Genomic DNA, 22,667 nt, shown 5'->3' with positions numbered 1-22,667 from the left:
GTGTGCGTGTAAAATCCTGCTGTTGGTGCTGAACAGTATTCATCATGGTGGGCCGTGGGGAGTGCTGGGGTCTGTTCTATGGCCTGCTCTTGCCTGCAGCGGTCCGTGTTTTCCAGAATGGTCTTCAGAGAGCACAGGAGAGGAGTGCAGTTACAGGGGGCAGGTAGCCATGGACCCCCGCAGGGCGTGAGGATTGCACAGGAAGCGCTCACCTGAGGTGAAGCTGAGGGACACCCATGGAGGGCAAGCTCTGCTGCAGACGTGGGTTTTGGTCCGGCTCTGCTGGAAGACGCTAGGTGACCTTGGCCAGTTAACCTTTCTGAGCCTGTTTGTTCATGTGTTCTACAGTTTTGAGGGTTGTGTGCTTGCTACTTGTTTTCGCAGGGAGTGGTGCTGGTGAGATTTAGGGAAGGTGAATGCTGAGTGCATGGTACAAACAGAGCACTGTTGGCGGTTTTTTTTTTTTTTTTTTTTAAAGATTTTATTTATTTGACAGAGAGACACAGCGAGAGAGGGAACACAAGCAGGGGGAGTGAGAGAGGGAGAAGCAGGCTCCCCGCCGAGCAGGGAGCCCGATGCGGGGCTCGATCCCAGAACCCTGGGACCATGACCTGAGCCAAAGGCAGACGCTTAATGACTGAGCCACCCAGGCGCCCCTGTTGGCTGGTTTTTAATGAACACGTGTACTCAGGCTATTCGGTACCAGCAGGATATTAAGGAGTCCCTTACCCAAGTAACCCTTGATTTTCTGGAAGCATTGAGACAGGTCTTCTCCCCCTCTTGGTCCCAAATGCCCTCAAAGCCCAGAGACAGGGGTTTGACCCACCCTACTTAGCTGGTATTTTCAAGCCCCGGGGGCGGTTACAGAGTGCAAGCCCCGGGCCTGAGCAGCGGCTACCTCTGAGCCCGTCTTCCCCCGCAGGGCAGATTTTGCTGCCCCGAACCCATAGCTGTCCCAAGCCGTCCTGTTCCCATCGCTCAGTCAGAGTGGAGAGCCACAGCTCTCGGTGGCCTCTGGGGCAGACGCGAGGAGGGAGGCTACTTGTCTCCCCTCCCTGGCGGCCCCCTCAATGGAGGTCCTTTCCCCTCCCTGCAGTTCTGCTTGCTGCAGGCTAACGCCCCACTCTAACGTCCCCTCGGCCAGGACACCACTGCGTGCCGGGGCTGAGTGTAGCCCAAGCGACATCAGGTGGCTGCGGCGCCATTCGGAATTCAGAAGAACGATCTGCGCGTGTGGCTCTACCCTCGGTGGGGCTTGTATAAAGTAGCGGGGCTGAGCAGGGAGCGTGGGGCCCCCGGAAGTGACCCGCTGGCTCTGGTCTTCTGTACGTGGTGATGGAGCTTCCCGTCTTGGGCAAGCTTGGGAAGTGAGGCAGGGACAGGGAGCTGAAGCCCCGTAGGCGAGCACGGCCTGCCGTACTCAGCACAGCTCTCCGTGAGGCACTTGACCTTCACAGCGGGGCAGGCACAGGGAACCAGAAGAGAACGGTCAGAACACGGGTAGAAGGACGAGGAGCACTTGGACCTCAAAAGGTGGGTAAGAGGACGTTTCCCTAATGTCTCCCTTTCGGCTCAGGACCAAAGCCGGCAGGTACCTCCATCTGCTGCAGGTGGCGCAGATCCATGAAAGACTTGAGGATCGAGTTTTGTGAACTTCCCTCTTGCAGGGTTGTGGAGAAGTTACTAGAGTGTGGAGTTCCTGAAAAGGGCTGTCAGAGTGCAGTAGGTCCACAAGCTAAGTGAGGGAGATGCTTTAATGGACTCAGTTTGACCTGGGTCCCCTGGAGTTAAGAGAACGTGAGATTTAGTACCTGATTCTCACCTACGGTGAGTCTCCAGGAAAGGACCAGCTGAGCTGCTGAACTGCACAGTCCAGAGAGCAATCTAGATGGACACACAGCAAGAGTGAAGGCACTGGGAGGGGAAGCCCGAAGGGACGAGGAGAAGCCCGGAGGAAATGTGCTTTTAGGACCGGGCACGCTGGAGACTGGCCCATCTGAGGATGGCATCTGAGAGGTTTCCCGTGGGAGTGTCCTGGAGGGGGGGTGGGTAGTGAGAGAGCCAGCCTTTCGGCACATGACACACAGAAGGCCCTGACCCAGATGAGGACTTCACCGGCCCCAGAAATAAGGCTTTGCCCTTTTCCTCTGGGGTCTACTCGCTACCCTTCCCGGACACTACACAGGCCAGAAACAGCAGTGTGACTGAGTTGGGGACAAGGGGAGCAGAAACCAGAAGAAGAAACCCACTATACCTATCCTAGCTCACTCACTCTCACACACTAAGGCTTCTAAGTCTGGGCAGGCAGGATAGAGCTTAGGATTTTTACTTTAGACTGAAATGGACTTCTGAGTACTTGGAAATTAGGCTTTCACTAGGTAAGTGACTGGGGGCTTTCACTAGTTTTTTTTTTTTTTTTTTTTTTTAAAGATTTTATTTATTTGAGAGAGAGAGAATGAGAGAGAGAGAGCATGAGAGGGAGGAGGGTCAGAGGGAGAAGCAGACTCCCCGCCGAGCAGGGAGCCCGATGCAGGACTCGATCCCGGGACTCCAGGATCATGACCTGAGCCGAAGGCAGTCGCTCAACCAACTGAGCCACCCAGGCGCCCCTTCACTAGTTCTTGAGATATCGACCTGGAGCAGGAAAGGAGTCCGTATATATGGTATTACAGTCCTTTGCATAAGCTAGTTGGAGGTGGCTTGGCTCATCAGTGAAGGAAGAACGAGCAGTTCTGAGAGGGCAGGTATCCTGGATCCTGTAGGGACAGCTCCCCCCTCCTTTACACCACCGCCTGGGGAAGCAGGGAAGAATCTGGGCTGGGAGTTATAAATTGGAGGTGGTGGCTGGCCTCAACTCGGGAGCAGCCCTCGTTCTAAAACCTGGGGCAGAGCTCATTAGATAACCAGTAACTACTTTTCCTCTCATCTCAAGGCTAGGCTCTCAAAAAGCAGCATTTTTCTACTATATATATATATATTTTTTTTTTTTTAACTGTAATTCACATCAAGGAATACATTTTCCATTATGACCCAGTAAATACACACTCAGTTGAAACAAAAGTTTCATGAAATATATAACCTATTTGTACCACACTTATATTTTCTATTCCATTTTTTAAAACTGCAGGTCCACTAATGGGCCTAGAGCCACAGTTAAAAAACCGTGGCTTCCGGCCCGCAGCCACAGCAGACTGTGTGTGTATTTCCAACACCCCACATGCTGCTGCCCCAGCAAAATGTGGCTTTCCTTCTGCTTGTAGTCATTCCACACCCATAGTAGTCCGCATTCTCCAGAGAAACCGAACCAATGGAATGTCTACGTAGAGAAAGCAGTGTCTTACAAAGAATGGGCTTGTGGGATTATGGAGGCTGACAGTTCCCAAGATTTTGCTCCCATGAGAGCAGAGGGTATAGTTCTAGTCTGAAGGCCAGGCCAGCAGGCATGAGACCCAGGACGAGCCAGTGTTTGAGTCCAAAGGCAGGCAGAATTCTCTTACTTGGGGAATGGTCAACCTTTTCTGTTCAGGCCTTCAGTGGATTGGATGTGGCCCACCCACCCCAGGGGCAATCTGCTTTACTCAGTCTACCACTTCAACTGTTAATCTCAGCCAGAAACGGACACACCCAGAGAAAAGTCTAACCAAACATCTGGGCACTCCACGGCCCCAGACAAGCTGACACCTAATTAGCCATCACAATACCCTACCCCTACCTCCCTAAATAAAGCACCAATCTTAGCTCTTAAAAGATCCAGTTTAATTTAGATTTTAGTATTGAAATCTAAGAACTGAAAAATATAATTTTAAGATCCCTGTGAATGCCTCTATGAAAAGTACAAGGTGTTTCAAAATGTAGGTCTGACCTCAAAACGTCGTACTGCATTCTCTCCTCAGCCAGGTCAGTTGGAGAAAGCACGCACAAAGTGATAGTAGTTAATCTTGTCTTCTCTGTGAGGGCACAGCCTGATCAACTGCGGGAGAGAGCAGAGAGCAGGTGAGACAGAGCTGCAGGGCCCACTTATTAATAACCATCCCCAGCCTTTGTAAACCAGGTCAGAGTTTAAATCAGCGGATTCTAAAATGCTCCTGTGAACTTGGCAGGTAGGTCAGACATAATCCCCATCTTCAGCTGAATGAAACTGAAGCTCAGAGGGAGTCAAGGGCCTGCGGGAGATTTCAGGACTCACATTTATAAGAACACTGTCATTTCCAGAGCACTTTTAATTATTTTTATATTCAAATACGAGCTTTGTCCACCCGGTCTGAATAGAGTAGAACTCTTAAAATAGCAAGTTGCTGTTATCACAGGATAATAGAAGAATCTAGTTCCGTCACTGCTCACTTGATCTTTGCCCAAAGGCAGAGAAGCCTTATGTCACTGCTCAAACCATGTCCCCTGAAGCTCCGCTGTGGGGGGAGTAGCCTGATCTGCTGAGGTTACCTTTACATGTGCAAATCATTCTTGCCACCCACACCTTCCCCACCCCACTGACTGCAATTCCTTTGTCAAGGTCACAAATAGCACAAATGACTTAAAAAAAATCAAAAGCTGGGCATGCTGTCCATCTGAGATTTGGGAACCTAAATGGGCATTTGCCCAAGTGAACACGTTCTTTTCTACCTGCCGTCTTCCCCTCCCTGCTGATGTTCCAATATCTGAAAAATCCTCTTCTCCAGCGCCACACGACAGCCTCCCCTAAATGAGTCTTCACTTCTGAACATCCCTTTTTGCTAAAAGATCTTTAAGAAGGTCTAAGCAGGCTTTTTATCAGGGAGAAGTCTCAGTAATAAGTCACAGTCATTGGCAACTGTGGGAGAAATTTTGGTCTGAGTTCCAGGGAAGCCCTGGCTAGAGGGATTTCTAATGAAACAAAGGCAAAAAACCCCCTCTGCAACTCACTCATGAAAATTCCCAGAGGACAGTGTCCATGTCCTTCCTCTGTGTGCAGCTGGCCCTGGGCGACCTATTCCTGACAGACACGGCTGCCCTGGGCGGTGGTCACGCCCTCTCCCATGCCCACTGTACTGCTGAGCTACCGTAAGCGCTGGCTGGGAGGGTGGCCAAAGGCTGCCCCCCATCCTACTCAATACCGGCACCTTTGAGTCTCCCCTCGGGCTGCCCCTCTGGGATCACGACTGCAGCCCTCCTTCGGCGGACATGGCTTATCTGCCACGCTGTTCAGTCTAGCCCATACCCACATAAAGACAGGCCCTACTGCACCCATGAGCAAAGAACCCCAACGCGACAATCAAGGGGAAACACCATAGAAATCAGGGCCGAATAGGAGATCTGATTCAAACATTTTAAATTTTACCGTTAAAGCCAAATACACCCACAACTGCCTCTGGGAGAGAACAAACGGGTGTTCACAGCCTCTGCAATCAACCCAGAAGGGTGACTCCTACTGACCTCCTTAATCAAGGAATCATCAATTGGCAGGTTGAGAGAGTCACAGATTTTAAAGAACATCTCTTTGTCAACATATCCTGAAGCTTCCTTGTCATAAATTTGAAAGGCTTCGTGAATGTTGTCTTTGCACGGATGATCTTTCAGTTGCTTCTGGATTGTGTCTATTAATGCCTCCAGTTCTTGCACACCTGGATCCTCTTTAGTTTGCTTGCTGTAGAGAAAGGAAGGAAATGCCTGGGCATCTTATTTATCCTTGACCAGTCTTAGCTCAGTGACCAAAGTTCTCCTTTGGTGAAGTTGGGGCAGCTTCAAACAAACGGCTCTGGCATGGAGCTGACCAATAACTGGACACCTGCCCCGGAGGTTGGCTGATGATGGCTGGGGAGCCCGGTCAGGGGGGTTTGAGCTGACGCTCAGCCTCCCCGGCTGCCACCTGTTAAATCTCTGCACCACAAAGAGCCATATCTACCGCCACCACCTCCCCAAGCTCGGTGTTTGTGTGAGTCACCCACTGCTGCTGAATGCTGTTGCATCATCTGAAGATGAATGAGTTTTTAAAAAGTTTCACACATCATTATGTATGGTGACTAACATAAGATAATAAAATTTAAAAAAAAAGTTACATTCACACAGTCAGAAATCTTGTACTTTTAACATGTTCTCTCTGGATCACTCCAAATTTTATGAAAGATGGTGGATTGAGAAGGTGAGGCTTAGCATTTACTGAAATGAAGAGAGATGAGTAACCCACAGCACTAGAAAGAGGGAGAACTCAGAAAGCACTCCTCCCTTATTCAACGATGAAAAAACAGACTCGAAGACCTTAGAGAGACTTATCCCAGATGTCCTAGCAGAGGCAAGACCAGAACGGACATCGCACTCAGGTTCTGACGTGTTCTTTCAAGTACATCCAGCCACCCCTCACCGAGCCCTCTCCCTCCACACCATCACAATATCGGTCCCCCGTGGCTTTCCTGTTCCTATTTCCTCCTGCATATAATATTCGAAAGGTTCACTCTTCCAAATGGCCTCTATTAACTTAATTCCCTTTTGACCCACTGGCAGTTCTTGCTGGGGAAGGTACAAAGTGCTAGAACCTTTCAGGAACAATTTGGAAAACATGAAGCAAAAGCCCAGCAAAGAATTTCAAGTAATTTATCCTAAGGAAATAATCATGAGTTGTATACAAAGCTACAATCTAATAAAGCTGTTTTGAGACAGCTAAAGGTCTAAAAAAATCATCCCCAAATCAGGAATTGGTTAAACAATATCCAAAAACGATGAGGCAATATAATAATAATGCAGCATGGACAATGTTGCAGCTAGAGTAGACAGATCTGTTAGTGAGAAAAATCAAGGTGTAAAAGTGCATACAGAAGGCTACATTTTGCATAAAAGTTGTGAGGGGAATAAAAACATTTAAATTGCTTATATTGTGCAAAGAAACTCTGGGAAGGTATTTTAAAACCAATGAAACAGGTAGTTACCTATGGGGAATGGAGGGTAACAAGCAGGTATGTGTATATATAAATAAAACTCATGTGAATGTAATATGCACTCAAAAAATTATCAATGCTCCATAAAACATTTCATATCAGAAATGTTCATGATACACTATCAAGTGCAAAGAGCTAGTTAAATTTATTACAGGATTTTTCTATTTTCTAAATTTTTACTCCCTGAATGTTATTTATTCTGGGCATGTATTACCTTTATAGTAAGACAAAAACAATATATATTCTGATAAAAATCTCTAGTATCTAAATGCTGTCTGGCATTATTTATTATTGAAGCAGGATATGTGTATCTGATGGGTATACCTCCAATCATACATACTAAATTATGCATAACTGCCAGTAAGCTATTTTAGTGGCAGAAAGCAATCAAACCTCAATCTTGCATATCTTCCCAGGAGTTAGTGCCATGGAGCATATATATTTAAAATGTGATCATCCAGTCATTTTGGGAAAGAGAAGATAACTCTCCCTTCCGTGAAGGGGCCAGATGTTCATACTGCTTCATACAATATGGAAAATGCCCATGCCATCTGCTGTCTTTGAGTACGATGGAGTAAACTGAAACAGAGCTTGCAACAGGTGGTACTGTTTAAGACAGAGCTGGTGAAAGTTACAGCCCCTACTTAATTGAGGGGGTGTAAACCAAGACCCATTTTCTAGGAAAGCTGCAAGACCCACATGTTAACAAAGGAACACAAGGGCTCAATGATTATCCTTAACGGGACTGCCAACTGAGAGAGATGGCTGGGTTCCCAACACGCAAGGTGTAGACTCTGTGCCAACCCCTCCAATGCCCTTCTTTTACTTTCCATAAAAGCAAACATGAGTTTTATAGGGTGATTGAACTCCCATAGGTAAGAAAGACATCATGGTTTTCATTCTGCTCTTAGAATATTTTCCTAGGAGCAACCTGGCAAAACCCTCTACTTAGCAAGAGCTAAATGGAATTCACATATTTTCTTCAACAGCAAAGAGACTTCAATCTTGTTCTTTCTCATATTTTGCGGGGGTGGGTAGCGGGCAACTCTTTGATGTGTTAGAACTTTAAAGTGTGGCCATTTCCATTGCAAAGATTCAGTGTCAACCCCTTGGCCTGACCTTAGCTCTTGATCCATGATCCAAGGTCTCCCCTTGGTCCCAGTGAAGGTAGACCCACTCCCAGGACAGGCAGTCCCTTGCTCAGAGAGCTTCAGGTAGTCAGGAAGCTGAGTAACAACATTCTCGATTTCTTGCTGCTTTTCTCTGTTGAGACAGAAGAAATTATAGTAAAGACTATGAGCTCCGAGTCTGACTGGTTCAAAAGCTGTTTTACCACTGAAAGGCTACATGATATTGAGCAGATTAGCTAATTGCTCTGTGCTTCAGTTTCATTATCTGTCATATGGGAGCTTTGAAAGGAAGTTACCTCATAAAGATTGTGGTGAGAATTACATGAACTATTACATATAAAGCACTTAGTACCTAACATAGACACACGCAAATGTCAGCTTTGAACATAGTTCTTTTGACAGTCCTAGGAGAAGTATTCTCTCATCTAACAACTATTTATTGAACATGTATGGCCCAATTCTAGAAGGAACCTATCTCTAATAAGGATCCCTGATCTCCAGAAGGAAATTAAGACATGGACTTTAAAATTACTCAAAGAAGGGAGAAAATTACCATTACCATGCAGAGAAAGTACAAAGCCTGAGAGGATCAGGAAGGGCTGAACTAGGAGGTGGCATTTGACCTAGGCCTTGGAGGATGTGAGGGCTTGGACCTGCAGAATGAAACAAAGGAACTGCAGACTGGGAACAGCCTGAGAAAAGGCATGAAGAAAGGAATGCTGGAGCTTAGTATAATAAACCTGTTTGGGGTGCAGAGTATGTGGAAAGGTAAACTGGAACTCTAAGTTAGATGGTCATTTGGAGACACACTATGGAGGTTCTTAGATACCAGACTAAGAACTTCAGAGTTTTGTTTTTAAGTGATGGAAATCTCTTAATAATAAATATGATGAAGAAATCAAAAAAAGGTCAAAAGGGAAACCAAAAAATATCTTGAAACAAATGAAAACGTAAATACGACATACTAAAATATGGAATGCAGCAAAAGCAGTTCTAAGAGGGTAGTTTATCACAATAAATGTTTACATTAAGAAAAAAAGGATCTTGTGGTGCCTGGGTGGCTCAGTCAGTTAAGCGTCCACCTCTTGATTTCGGCTCAGGGTTGTGAGATCGAGACCTGCATTTGGGTTCTGCGCTGGATGTGAAGCATGCTTAAGATTCTCTTTTTCCCCCTCTCCCTCTGCTCCCCATCTCCCACTCATGAAGGAAAAAAAAAAAAAAAAAAATCAAATAAACACCCTAACTTTATACTTCAAGGAACTAGAAAAAGAAAAAACTAAGCAAAAAGTTAGCTTCTGGAAGGAAATGATAAAAATCAGAGCAGAGTAATGATAGAGAAGGTCCATGAAACTAAGAGCTGGTTTTGTGAAAAGATAAACAAAATTGACAAACTTTTAGCTACAGTGAGAAAAAAAGACAAAATCAGAAATGAAAGGCGATATTACAACTGATATCACAGAAATACAAAGAATCATGAGAGATCATTATGAACAATTATACATCAACAAATTGGATTACCTGGAAGAAATGAATAAATTCCTAGAAACAAAACCTACTAAGACTGAATCATTGAGCTAGAAAATCTGAGCAGACCAGTAACAAGTAAGGAGGTTGAAATGGTAATAAAAAAGAAAAGCCCAGGACCAGATGGTTTCACTGATGAATGCTACCTAGCATTTAAACAAAAGTTTATACCAATCCTTCTCAAACTCTTCCAAAAAAACTAAAGAGAAAGCAACACTCCCAAACTCATCTTATGAGGCCAGCTTTACCCGGATACCAAAGCCAGACAAGGACACTACAAGAAACTTAAACACCAATATCTTTCATGAACATAGATGCAAAAATCTTCAACAAAACACTAGCAAACGAAATTCAACAGCACGTTAGAAGGATCATATGCCATGATCAAATTATATTTATCCTTTGTATGCAACGATGGTCCAACATACACAAAAATCAATAAATGTGATATATCACATTAACAGAATGAAGGATAAAAATCATATGATCATCTCAATAAAGAAAAAGCATCTGACAAAATTCAATGTACTTTCATGATAAAAACCCTCAACAAATTAGGTATAGAAGAAATGTACCTCAACATTATAACAGTCACATATGACAAACCCACAAGCTAACATCATACCCAATAGTGAATAAGACAAGGATGCCCAGTCTTGCCGCTTGTATTCAACACAGACCTGGCCAGAGCAATTAGGCAAGAAAAAGAAACAAAAGGCATCCAAATACAAAAGGAATAAGTAAAATTATCTCTGTTCACAGATGACATGTACTATGTACAGAAAACCTTAAAAACTCCACCAAAAAAATGTTAGAACTAATCAACAAGTTCAGTTAAGTTGCAGGAAACAATAATCAGTTGTGTTTCTATACATTAACAATGAACTATCTAAAAGAAAAAAATATAAATTCCACTTATAATAGCATCAAAAGCAATAAAATACTTAGGAATAAATTTAAGGACCTGAAAGACAGGTACACTGAAAACAAAGACACTGAAATAAATTAAGGCACAACCAAATGGAAAAATATCTTGTGTCCTTGGATTGGAAGAATTAATAACTGTTTAAATGTCCACACTATCCAAAGTGATGTACAAATTCAATGCAATCCTTATCAAAATTCCAATGGCATGTTTCACAGAAATAGAAAAAAACAATCCTAAAATTTGCATGGAACCACAAAAACCCCCAATAGCCAAAGCAGTCTTGAGAAAGAAGAACAAAGCTGGAGGCGTCACACTTCCTGATTTCAAACTATCATTACAAAGCTACCGTAATCAAAACTACGTGGTACTGGCATAAAAAGAGACACATAAGCCAATGGAACAGAATAGAGCCCAGAAATAAGCTCATGCATATATGGTCAACTGTCTTTGACAAGGGTGCCAAGAATACACAATGGGGAAAGGACAGTCTCTTCAATAAATGGTGCTGGGAAAACTGGGTATCCAGGCAAAAGAAAGAAACTGGATCCCTATTTTATAGAACTCTCAAAAATTAACTCAAAATGATTGAAGACTTAAACACAAGACCTGGGACTGTGGAACTTCTAGAATTAAACAAAGGAAAAAAAGCTCCTTGACATTAGTCTTGGCAGTGATTTTTTTTTGGACACCAAAAATACAGTCAACAGACTTAAACAAGTGCAACTACATCAAACCAAAAAAGTTTCTGCACAGCAAAAGAAATAATCAAAATGAAAAGGCAACTCATGAAATGGGAGAAACTATTTACGAACGGTCTCAGTCTGTTCGGGCTGCTATAACAAAATACCAGAGACTGGGTAGCTTATTAACAATAGAAATTTATTTTTCAAACTTATGGAGGCTAAAAGTCCAAGATCAGGGCACCACAGATTCCACATGGTGGCTGGTGAAGGCTCTTTTTGGTTCATAGCCAGTATCTTCTCACTGTGTCCTTACATGATAGAAGGGGGCTAGCAAGTTCTCTGGGGCCTTTTTTTTTTTTTTTAATAAAAGCACTAACCCCATTCATAGGGTTCTCATGACCTAATCACCTTCCAAAGGCCCTTCCTCTTAATACCATCACATGACCTCTTAATATGGATCAGGATATCAACTTATAAATTCTGGGGGGACACAAACATTCAAACCATAGCACAAACCATATATCTGATAAGGGGTTAATACCTAAAATATGTAAGGAACTCCTACAACTCAATAGCAAAAAAATAAACAATCCAATTAAAACATGGGCAAACAACCTGAGAAGACATTTTTCTAAAAAGGATATACAAATGCCAGTGTGGGGGGGAGCGCCTGGGTGGCTCAGTCGGTTAAGCGTCTGCCTTCGGCTCAGGTCACGATCCCAGGGTCCTGGGATCGAGCCCCACGTCGGGCTCCCTGCTCAGCAGAGAGGCTGCTTCTCCCTTTCCCTCTGCCTGCGGCTCTGACTACTTGTGCTCTCTCTCTGTCAAATAAATAAATAAAAAATATCTTAAAAAAAAAAAAAATGCCAGTGGGTACATGAAAAGATGCTCAACATCACTAATCATGAGGGAAATGCAAATCAAAACCAAAATGAGATATCACACCTGTCAGGATGGTTATCATCAAAAAGACAAGAGATAACAACTTGGGGAGGATGTGGAGAAAAGGGAACTCTTGTACACTCCCACTGTAGGTAGGAATATAAATTAGTATAGCCATTATGGAAAACAGTTATGGAATATCCTCAAAAAATTAAAAATAGAACTATCATAGTATCTAACAATCCCACTTCTGGATATATATCTGAGGGAAATGAAATCAGGATCTCAAAGAGACATCTGCCCTCCCATACTCACTGCAGCATTATTCACAATAGCCAAGAAATAAAAACAATCTAAATGTCCATAGATGGTTGGAGTTTAAAAATGTGACACATATATAAAAAACATGGCACAATGGAATGTTACTCGGCCAGAAAAAAGAAGGAAATCCTGCCATTTGTGATAACATGGATGAACCTGAAAGATACTGTGCTTAGTGAAATAACCCAGAGAAAGACTAATACTACATAATCTCAATTATATGTGGAATCTAAAAAAAGTTGAACTCCAGGGGCTGGGGGAAGGGAGTGATGTTGGTCAAGAGTACAAACATTCAGTAACAAGATGAGTAAGTTCTGGAGGTCTGATGTACAGCATTGGGGCTGTAGTTATAGTTATACCGTACTGTATACGTGATATTTGCAAAGAGATCCAAAGCATTCCCACCACACACACACACACACACACACACACACATAAATGGTAGCCATGTGAGGTGATGGATGTGTTAATTAACTTGATCGTGATAGTCATTCACAATGTATATCAAACCAACATATTGTAGATTTTAACTAGATACAATTAGACCTCAACAAAATTGAGGGGAAAATAGTCGTATGATGAATTTGGAGCCAAGTTCCAGGATGACTGGTCTGATAACTGTACGTGAAGTGGAGTAAGGGAAAGAGCGGACATGGGAGCATACATCAGGAGGTATCGCGGACGCTGGGGTAAGCAGGGATGGAAGTATGGCAGATGCTGGTAGTTGCTCTCCTCTTCCTACCAGAGCCCTTATTTTGTTTGGAGCAGCAGCTAGGAGTGGCTGAGTGACACAGCCCAGACAATGAGATGTCTGCAGAAGTTGCTAGGTGGGGCTCCTAGATAAGCCCTTTAAAAACAGGAAAGACATGCGTGAGATTGGCTGTTCAGTCTTTTACCCTTTGTCCTTCCCCTTCTTCCTGCCTGGACTACATAGACGCAATGCTGGAGATGGAACATTCACTTTGTGGCCACAGAGTGAAAAGCAGGAGGACAAAAACTACTTGCTAAGGATATCTGAGAAGAGAGAGGAAAAGTGTCAAGTCTCTGTTGGCATTGCAAAGCCACCACACCAGCTCTAGACTGCTTCCCTCCAGATGTATTCCAGGAGGAACACAAAACTCCACTGGGTTAAGCTAATGTAAATTTGTTTTTATTATTATGGGCAGACAAATGCAGCTTCTAACTGAGTGCTTTAAATTAGGAAATGGTGGGGAGAATGAATAGGAGAAGTCAGAGGCAAGACCTATTATAGAATAAAAGAATTTGACATATTGAATATGGTGCAAAATAAAAGAGGTCAAAGGTATCTCCAAGGTTTCAAACCAAGGTAAATGGAACACTGATGTGATTAAGAGAAAGTGGGCAATTAACATTTATTGCTTGCCTCCTGTGTGTGCCAGACTCTACAGTGGCACTTTACATATGTTATCACAATTCACCGTTATCACCACTATTTGAGACAGAAAGAAGGAAGAAGAAAGAAGGAAAAGCAGTTGTCCCAGAAAGATAAAAACAACAATGGCGTCATTTTTTTGTTGTACAAATTGTGAGGTACTGTGGCTCAGCCAGATGAAGATACACTGAACAGGCCAACAGGAATCTAGGACTAGAATCAGGAGAATGGTCAGGATGGAGAACTTATTTAGACACTGTGCAATGAGATAAGATTGTCAAGAGAGTTTAGCAAAAGCAAATAAAGGGACCAAAAAAGGATCTCGAGAAACACCAACCTAGTAGACAAAAAGTAGCAAAAAGATACAAAGAATAGGCTTCCAGAGAAGTAGCAGGAGTCTGATCAGCGACTCTGACTTTCTAGAACTCAAAAGAGGGTTTCAAAAAGGGGATGGTAAAGACTTCCAGGGAAGATGGTGGAGTAGGAGGGTCCTAGGCTCACCTCGACCCATGGATACACCTAGATAATACCCACATCAATGTAAATAACCCAAAAATGACCCGAAGAATGGCAGAACAGATGTACACAGCTAAATGTAGAGAAGAGGCCGCATTAAAAGGGTAGAAAGGGCAGAGATGTGGTTAGGAGCCAAACAGACCCACAGGACTCTCTGTGGGAGGGAGGGACTCCACCAGTGTGGACAGGAGAGGAGCAGACCCCACACCAGGTGCCTCAGGCACAGGGGACTCACAGGGGGAAGATGAATCCCCATAACATTTGGTTTTGAAAACCAGAGGGGCCTAACAATCAGTAGAGCTTAACATCTAGAACTTTAAAAATCAGCAGCTTGGCTCTGGGAGAGCCAGGAGAGCAATAGGAAACTGAGTCCCTGCCCTTAAAGAGACAGCACAACAAAGAACCCCACTGAGATACAGCATAGAAGCAGCAGTTTGAAAAACACCTGGGGTATAAAGGAGGGCGATTTGTTTACTCATCTCAGAGTGTGTGCTGGAGGGGCAGGGATCTTTGGGAGACTTCCTTAAGAACAAAAGAGGAGGGGGTCTGGGTGGTTCAGTCGATTAAGTGGCTGACTTCAGCTTAGGTCATGATCTCAGGGTCCTGGGATCGAGCTTCACATAGGCTCCAGGCTCAGTGGGAAGTCTGCTTCTCCCTCTCCCTCTGCCCCTCCCCCACTCATGCACACTCTCTAATAAATAAATAAAATCTTAAAAAACAACAACAACAACAAAAGAGCAGGCATCATTCCCCCCTCCCCAAAATACAAGGACACCTGTGGGAACCTGGGCAGCACAAACACTCTCCACCTAGCTTGCTAACAACACACCCCATCTGTGGGTTCTCCTGCAGACATGACCTTTCCATCCTGGCCTGGGCAGGAGTTTTCCTACCTCCCCCCACACTCCATGGATGGCTCTAGGTCTCCTTACACTGAAAACCAGCATGGACCCTGTTGGCATAGTGCAACCTGCCCCCTCCAACCTGACCTTGGCATGAGTCCATCCCAAGTGGTGCTACAGACTGGCAGGGTGTAAGCAGCCCTGAGAGGGCCCAGCACCACTCCAAACGGACTCCTGCCCCAGGGAGAGGGAAGATAACCACACACACCATTTGGACTATGGCCCCAGAAGTGGGCTGGGGCCAGACAGCTGGTCTGACTATAGACCCTGCCCACCAACGAAAGTTTCTCCGTGCACAACACAGGAAGAATGCCCTGCAGTTTAGTGCCACCACAGCTCTGGCAAATGCCTGGTCTGACTCAAGTCCAAGGTGGCTCCAGACTGGCCCACCAACACCACAGGGACCAAACACTGCCCACAACAGGCAAAGAGAACCACTGCAGACAACTGGATTGAAGGCAAGAGACAGAGAGTTAGACAAAACAAGGAGACCAAAGAATATGTCCCAAATGAAAGAACAGGACAAAATCACAGAAAGAGAGCTAAATGAAACAGAGATAACTGATATGCCTAACAGAGAATTTAAAATAATGCTCATAAAGATACACTGAACTTAAGAGTGGATGACCTCAGTGAGACCTTCAACAAAGAGATAGAAAACATTAAAAAGAACCAATTACAGATGAAGAACCCAATAACTGAAATAAAATATATAATTATATAAATATGTATTAAATTTATATATTAATAATATACATTATATATTTTATACACTAGAAGGAATAAATACTAGACTAGAACAAGCAGAAGAACAGATCAGTGACCTGGAGGACACAGTTATGGAGAGCAATCAAACTGAAGAGGAGAGAGAAAAAAATAATAATAAAAAATGAAAATAGATTAAGGAACACAAGAACACTGTCAAGTGTAATAACATTCACATTATAGGGATCCCAGAAGGAGAAGAGAGAGAAAAGGTGGCAGAAAATGTATTTGAAGAAATAATAGCTGGAGACTTCCTGAATCTGGGGAAGGAAACAGAAATCCTGATCCAGGAAGCATGGAGAGCCCCCAACAAAATCGACCTAAGGAGGTCCACACCAAGACACATAGTAATTAAAATGGCAAAAAGTAATAATAAAGAATCTTAAAAGCAGCAAGGGAAAAGAAAGCAGTTACATACAAAGAAATCCCTATAAAGCTATAAGTTAATTTTTTAGCAGCAATTTTGAAGGCCAGAAGGCATATATTCAAAGTGCCAAAAAAAAACCACAAAACAAAACAAAAAGCCACAACCCTGCATTCAAGAATACTCTATGCAGCAAGCCTATCATTCAGGATAGAGAGAGAAAGAGTTTTTCAGACAAACAAAAGTTAATGGAATTCATCACCACTAAATCAGCCCTGCAAGAAATGTTAAAGGGGACTCTGAATGGAAAGGAAAGACCATAAGCAGGATTAAGAAAAGTAAGAAGCACAAAAGCAGTAAAATTAAGCATATCTATAAAAATCAGTCCAGGGATAAAAAAAAAAATAAAAGGATGTAAAATATGATACCATACACCTAATCATGGAGGGGAGAGGAGCAAAAATGTAGTGTTTTTAGAATGGGTTCAAAGTTAAGTGAACATCAACTTAATATAGAGTGCTATATGCAAAAGATGTTATATACAATCCTAATGGTAGCCACAAATCAAAAACTGGTAATAGATATGCAAGAAATGAAGAAACATGAATTCAAGTATATCACTAAAGAAAGCCAGTAAACCATGAGAGAAGAGCACAAGAAAGGAACAGAAATGAAATACAAAAACAATCATGAAACAAGTAACAAAATGGCAATAAGGACATACCCATCAGTAATCACTTTGAATGTAAATGGACTATGCTCCAATCAAAAGACATAGGGTGATAGAATGGGTAAAGAAGCAAGACCCAGGGGTGTCTCGGTGGCTCAATCAGTTAAGCATCCTACTCTTGATCTCAGCTCAGGTCTTGATTTCAGGTTCATAGTTCAGGCTCCACATTAGGCTCCATTAAAAAAAAAAAAACAAAAAACAAGACCCATCTATATTATGCTGCCTATAAGAGACTCATTTCAGATCTAAAGACATATACAGATTGAAAGTGAAGGAATGGAAAAGCATTTATCATCTAAATGGCAGTGAAAAGAAAGCCAGGGTAGCAATACTTGTATCAGACAAAATAGACTTTATTTTTTTATTATGTTTTTTAAGATTTATTTATTTGAGAGAGAAAGAGTGCAAGCAGGGAGAAGAGCAGAGGGAGAGAGGAGGAAGACTCCCTGCTGAGTGGGGGGGCTGACATAGGGCTCGATTTCACGACCCTGAGCTAAAACCAAGAGTGGGACACTCAAACAGCTGAGCCACAAGGTACCCCCCAAAATAGACTTTAAAACAAAGACTGTAACGGAGACAAAGAAGGACACTATATAAAGGGAATAATCCAACAAGAAGATATAACAATTACAAATATTTATGCACCCAACATGGGAGCACCCAACATAAAGCAGTTAATAACAAACATAAAGGAAGTAAACAATAGTAATGCAATAATAGTAAAGGACTTTAACACCCCACTGACATCAATGGATAGATCATCCAAACAGAAAATCAACAAAGAAATAGTGGCTTTGAATGACACATTGGAACAGATGGACGTAAGAGATATACTCAGAACATTCCATCCTAAAACAGATTACACATTCTTTTCAAGTGCACATGGAATGTTCTCCAGATAGACTATATGTTTGGCCACAAAACAAGTGTCAACAAATTCAAAGACTAAATTCATACCACACATCTTTTTTTTTTTTAAACAATTTTTTTTTAAAGATTTTATTTATTTATTTGACAGAGACACAGCGAGAGAAGGAACACAAGCAGGGGGAGTGGGAGAGGGAGAAGGAAGCTTCCTGCCGAGCAGGGAGCCCGATGCGGGGCTCGATTCCAGGACCCTGGGATCATGACCTGAGCCAAAGGCAGACGCTTAACGACTGAGCCACCCAGGCGCCCCACCACGCATATTTTCTGACCACAACACTGTGAAACTAGAAATCAACCACAAGGAAAAAAAGTCCGAAAAGAACCCAAATACGTGGAGGTTAAATAACATGCAACTAAACAATGAATAGGTCAAACAAGAAATCAAGGAAGAAACAAAAAATGCATAAAGATGAATGAAAATGAAAACACAATGGTCCAAAATCTTTGGGATGTAGCAAAAGCAGTTCTAAGAAAGAAGTTTATAGCAATACAGGCCTCCTCAAGAAGCAAGAGAAATCTCAAATAAACAAACTAACCTTAAACCTAAAGGAACCATAAAAAGAACAAACTCCAAACCAGTAAAAGGAAATAATAAGATTAGAGTAGAAATAAACAAAATAGAAACTAAAAAAACAAAACAGTACAATGAAACCAGGAGCTGGTTCTTTGAAAAGATCAACAAAATTGATAAACCTTTAGCCAGATTCATTAAAAAAAAAAAAAAAAAAGGACTCAATATCAGAAATGAAAGAGGAGAGAAAACTGACACCACAGAAATTCAAAGGACTGTAAAGGCATATATTTTTTTAGAATATTCTAACAAATCAGATAACCTAGAAGAAATAAATTCCTAGAAATATATGACCTCCCAAAACTGAATCAGGAAGAAATAAAATTGAATCAGTAACCAAAAAACCCTCAACAAAGAAAAGTCCAGGACCAGATGGCTTCATAGGTGAATTCTACCAATTTTTTTTTTTTTTTTTTGAGAGGGAGACAGGGTGGGGGAGGAGCAAAGGGAAAGGGAGAGAATCTTAAGCAAGCTCCATGCCCAGCACGGAGCCTGACTTGGTTGGTGCTCAATCTCACAACCCTAAAATCATGACCTGAGCCAAAATCAAGAGTCAGACACTTATTGCTTCTCAACCTTTTGGCTAAGATCAAGTAAAGAGTCAGACACTTAACTGACTGAGCCACCTAGACACTCCAATTCTACCAAACATTTAAAGAAGACTGGGTGTTATATGCAACTAATGAATCATTGAACTAATCATCAGAAACTAATGATGTATTATATGTTTGCTAGTTAAATTTAAATAAAAATTAAAAAAAATAAAGACGAGGGCGCCTGGGTGGCTCAGTTGGTTAAGCAACTGCCTTCGGCTCAGGTCATGATGCTGGAGTCCCGGGATCGAGTCCCGCATCGGGCTCCCTGCTCGGCAGGGAGTCTGCATCTCCCTCTGATCCTCCCCCCCTCTCATGTTCTCTCTCTCTCTCTCATTCTCTCTCTCAAATAAATAAATAAAATCTTTAAAAAAAAAAAAGACGACTTAATACCTATTCTTCTCAAACTATTAAAAAAGAAAAATAGAAGGCAAGGAAAGCTTTCGAATTCATTCCACAAGGCCAGCATTACCCTGATACCAATACCAGATAAAAAACATTCCAAAAAGAGAGAGAGAGAGAGAGAGAACTACAAGCCAATATCGCTGATGAGCATAGATGCAAAATTCCTCAACAAAATATTAGGAAACCAAATCCAACAAACCATTAAAAAAAAAAAATCATTCACCATGATCAAGTGGAATTTATTCCCAGGATGCAAGTGTGGTTCACTATTCACAAATCAATGTGATACATCACATCAATATGAGAAAAGATAAAAACCATATGATTATTTCAACAGTTGCAGTAAAAACATATGACCAAGTACAATATCCATTCACGATAAAAATCCTCAACAAAGTAGGTTTAGAGGGAACATATCTCAACATAATAAAGGCCATTAAAAAAAAAAAAAAAAAAACCACAGCCAACATCATACTTAATGGTGAAAAACTGAGAGCTTTTCCCCTAAGATCAAGAACAAGACAAGGATGTCCACTCTCACCTCCTTTATTCAACATAGTACTGGAAGTGCTAGCCATAGCAATTAGACAAGATAAAGGAATAAAAGGCACCCAAATTGGTTAAGAAAGAAGTTAAACAGTCACATTTGCAGATGGCATGATACTATTTATAGAAAATCCTAAAGACTCCACCAAAAAACTACTAGAACTGATATAAAATTCAGTAAAGTCACAGGATACAAAATCAATAGACAGAAATCCATTGCATTTCTATACACTAATAATGAATTAGTTGAAAGAAAAATTAAGAAAATAATCCCATTTACAATTGTACCAAAAATAATAAAATACCTAGGAATAAACCTAACCAAGAAGGTGAAAAACCTGTACTCTGAAAACTATAAAACACTGATGAAAGAAATTGAAGAGGACACAAACAAATGGAAAGATATTCCATGCTCATGGACTGGGAGAACAAATATTGTTAAAATGTCCATACTACCCAAAGCAATCTACAGATTTAATGTAATCACTATCAAAATACCAACAGCATTTTTTGCAGAACTAGAATAATCCTAAAATCTGTATGGAACCACAAAAGACCCCAGATAGCCAAAGCAATCCTGAAAAAAACAAAACTGGAGCTATCACAATCCCAGATTTCAAGATATACCACAAAACTGTAGTAACCAAAAGTCTGTACTGGCACAAAAAAAGACCTATACATCAATGGAACAGAACAGAGAGCCCAGAAATAAACCCGCAATTATATGGTCAATTAATCTTTGACAAAGGAGACAAGAATATGCAATGTGAAGAAGACAGTCTCTTCAATGTATGGTGTTGGGAAAACTGGGAAGCTACATGCTAAATAATAAACAAACGAACAAACAAATAAATATATTAAAGACCTAAATGTGGGATCTGAAACCATAAAAATCCTAGAAGAGACTATAGGCAGTAATTTCTTTAATATCAGCTATAGCAACATTTTTCTAGACAGGTCTCCTGAAACAAGGGGGAAAAAAAAGCAAAAATAAACTATTGGGACTACATCAAAGTAAAAAAGCTTCTGGACAGCAAAGAAAACAATCAGTAAAACTAAAAGACAACCTACTGAACGGGAGAAGGTATTTTTATTTTTATTTTTTTAAAGATTTTATTTATTTATTTGACAGAGAGAGACACAGCGAGAGAGGGAACACAAGCAGGGGGAGTGGGAGAGGGAGAAGCAGGCTTCCCGCGGAGCAGGGAGCCCGATGCGGGGCTCGATCCCAGGACCCTGGGATCATGACCTGAGCCGAAGGCAGACGCCTAACGACTGAGCCACCCAGGCACCCCGAGAAGGTATTTTTAAATGTCATATCCAATAAAGGTTTAGTATCTAAAATATATAAAGAACTTATACAACTCAACACCAAAAAAGCAAATAATCCAATTAAAAATGGGCAGAAGATCTGAACACACATTTTCCAAAGAAGACAACCAGATGGCCAAGAGACACATGAAAAGGAGCTCAACATCACTCACCAGAGAAATGCCAATCAAAACTACAATGAGATATCATCTCACACCTATCAGAATGGCTAAACTCAAAACCCCAAGGAAGAACAAGTGTTGACAAGGATCAAGAAAAAAAAGGAACCCTTGTGCACTGTTGGTGGGAATGCAAACTGGTTCAGCTACTGTGGAGGTCATACAGTATGAAGGTTTCTCAAATAGTAAAAATAGAATTACCATATGATGTAGTAACTCCAGTACTGGGTATTTACCCAAAGAATGTGAGAACTCTAATTTGAAAAGATTTATGCACCCCTGTGTTTATTAATTACAGCATTATTTACAACAGTCAAATTATGGAAATAACCCAAGTGTCCATCAATAGATGAATGGATAAAGGTGTGATATACACACATATACACACGTGCACACACACACACATACACAATGGAATATTACTCAGCCATAAAAAAGAATGAAATCTTGCCATTTGCAACAACATGGATGTAGCTAGAGTATAATGCTAAATGAAAGAAGTCAGTCACAGAAAGACAAATATCATACGATTTCACTCATGTGAAATTTAAGAAACAAAACAAACGAACACAGAATAAAAGAGACAAATGACTTTTGAATTTAGACAACAAACTGGTTACCAGAGTAGAGGTGGGGGGCATGGGTAGAATAGATGAAGGGGATTAAGAGTACCTTTATTGTAGAATGTCCAACAGAAAAAAGACGGTCTCTTCAACAAATGGTGTTGGGAAAATTGGACAGCCACATGCAGAAGAATGAAACTGGACCATTTCCTTACACCACACACAAAAATAGACTCAAAATGGTTGAAAGACCTATATGTGAGACAGGAGTCTCATTTTTCCAAAGAAGACATCCAAATGGCCAACAGACACATGAAAAAGTGCTCAATATCGCTCGGCATCAGGGAAATCCAAATCAAAACCTCAGTGAGATACCACCTCACGCCAGTCAGAATGGCTAAAATTAACAAGTCAGGAAACGACAGATGTTGGCAGGGATGTGGAGAGAGGGGAACCCTCCTACACTGTTGGTGGGAATGCAAGCTGATGCAGCCACTCTGGAAAACAGTATGGAGGTTCCTCAAAAAGT

General features: G+C 41.9%; 1 protein-coding gene across 3 annotated transcripts in view; it reads right to left on the bottom strand.

Annotated features, from left to right (window-relative positions):
• Positions 1 to 490: 490 nt before the first annotated feature.
• Positions 491 to 22,667, bottom strand: part of EFHC1 (EF-hand domain containing 1) — a 65,113-nt gene continuing 42,936 nt past the window's right edge. The window contains exons 10-13 of one of the 3 annotated variants that reach the window (XM_031019689.2): positions 8,025 to 8,168; positions 5,410 to 5,620; positions 3,863 to 3,970; positions 491 to 2,034 (exon numbers count right to left, since the gene is read on the bottom strand). In XM_031019689.2, coding sequence (XP_030875549.2) covers positions 3,899 to 3,970; positions 5,410 to 5,620; positions 8,025 to 8,168 — 427 coding nt within the window. In that variant the 3' untranslated portion in view covers positions 491 to 2,034; positions 3,863 to 3,898. Of the gene's footprint in view, positions 2,035 to 3,734; positions 3,971 to 5,409; positions 5,621 to 8,024; positions 8,169 to 22,667 lie in introns of those variants that run through there. The other 2 variants (XM_031019690.2, XM_031019688.2) reach the window with 2 other exon arrangements.

The sequence above is a fragment of the Leptonychotes weddellii genome, chromosome 8 (assembly GCF_054177405.1).
Source record: "Leptonychotes weddellii isolate Sample4059 chromosome 8, ASM5417740v2, whole genome shotgun sequence".
NCBI lineage: Eukaryota > Metazoa > Chordata > Mammalia > Carnivora > Phocidae > Leptonychotes > Leptonychotes weddellii.
Note: the sequence above shows the minus strand (reverse complement) of the source record. Positions and strands in the feature narration are given on the sequence as shown.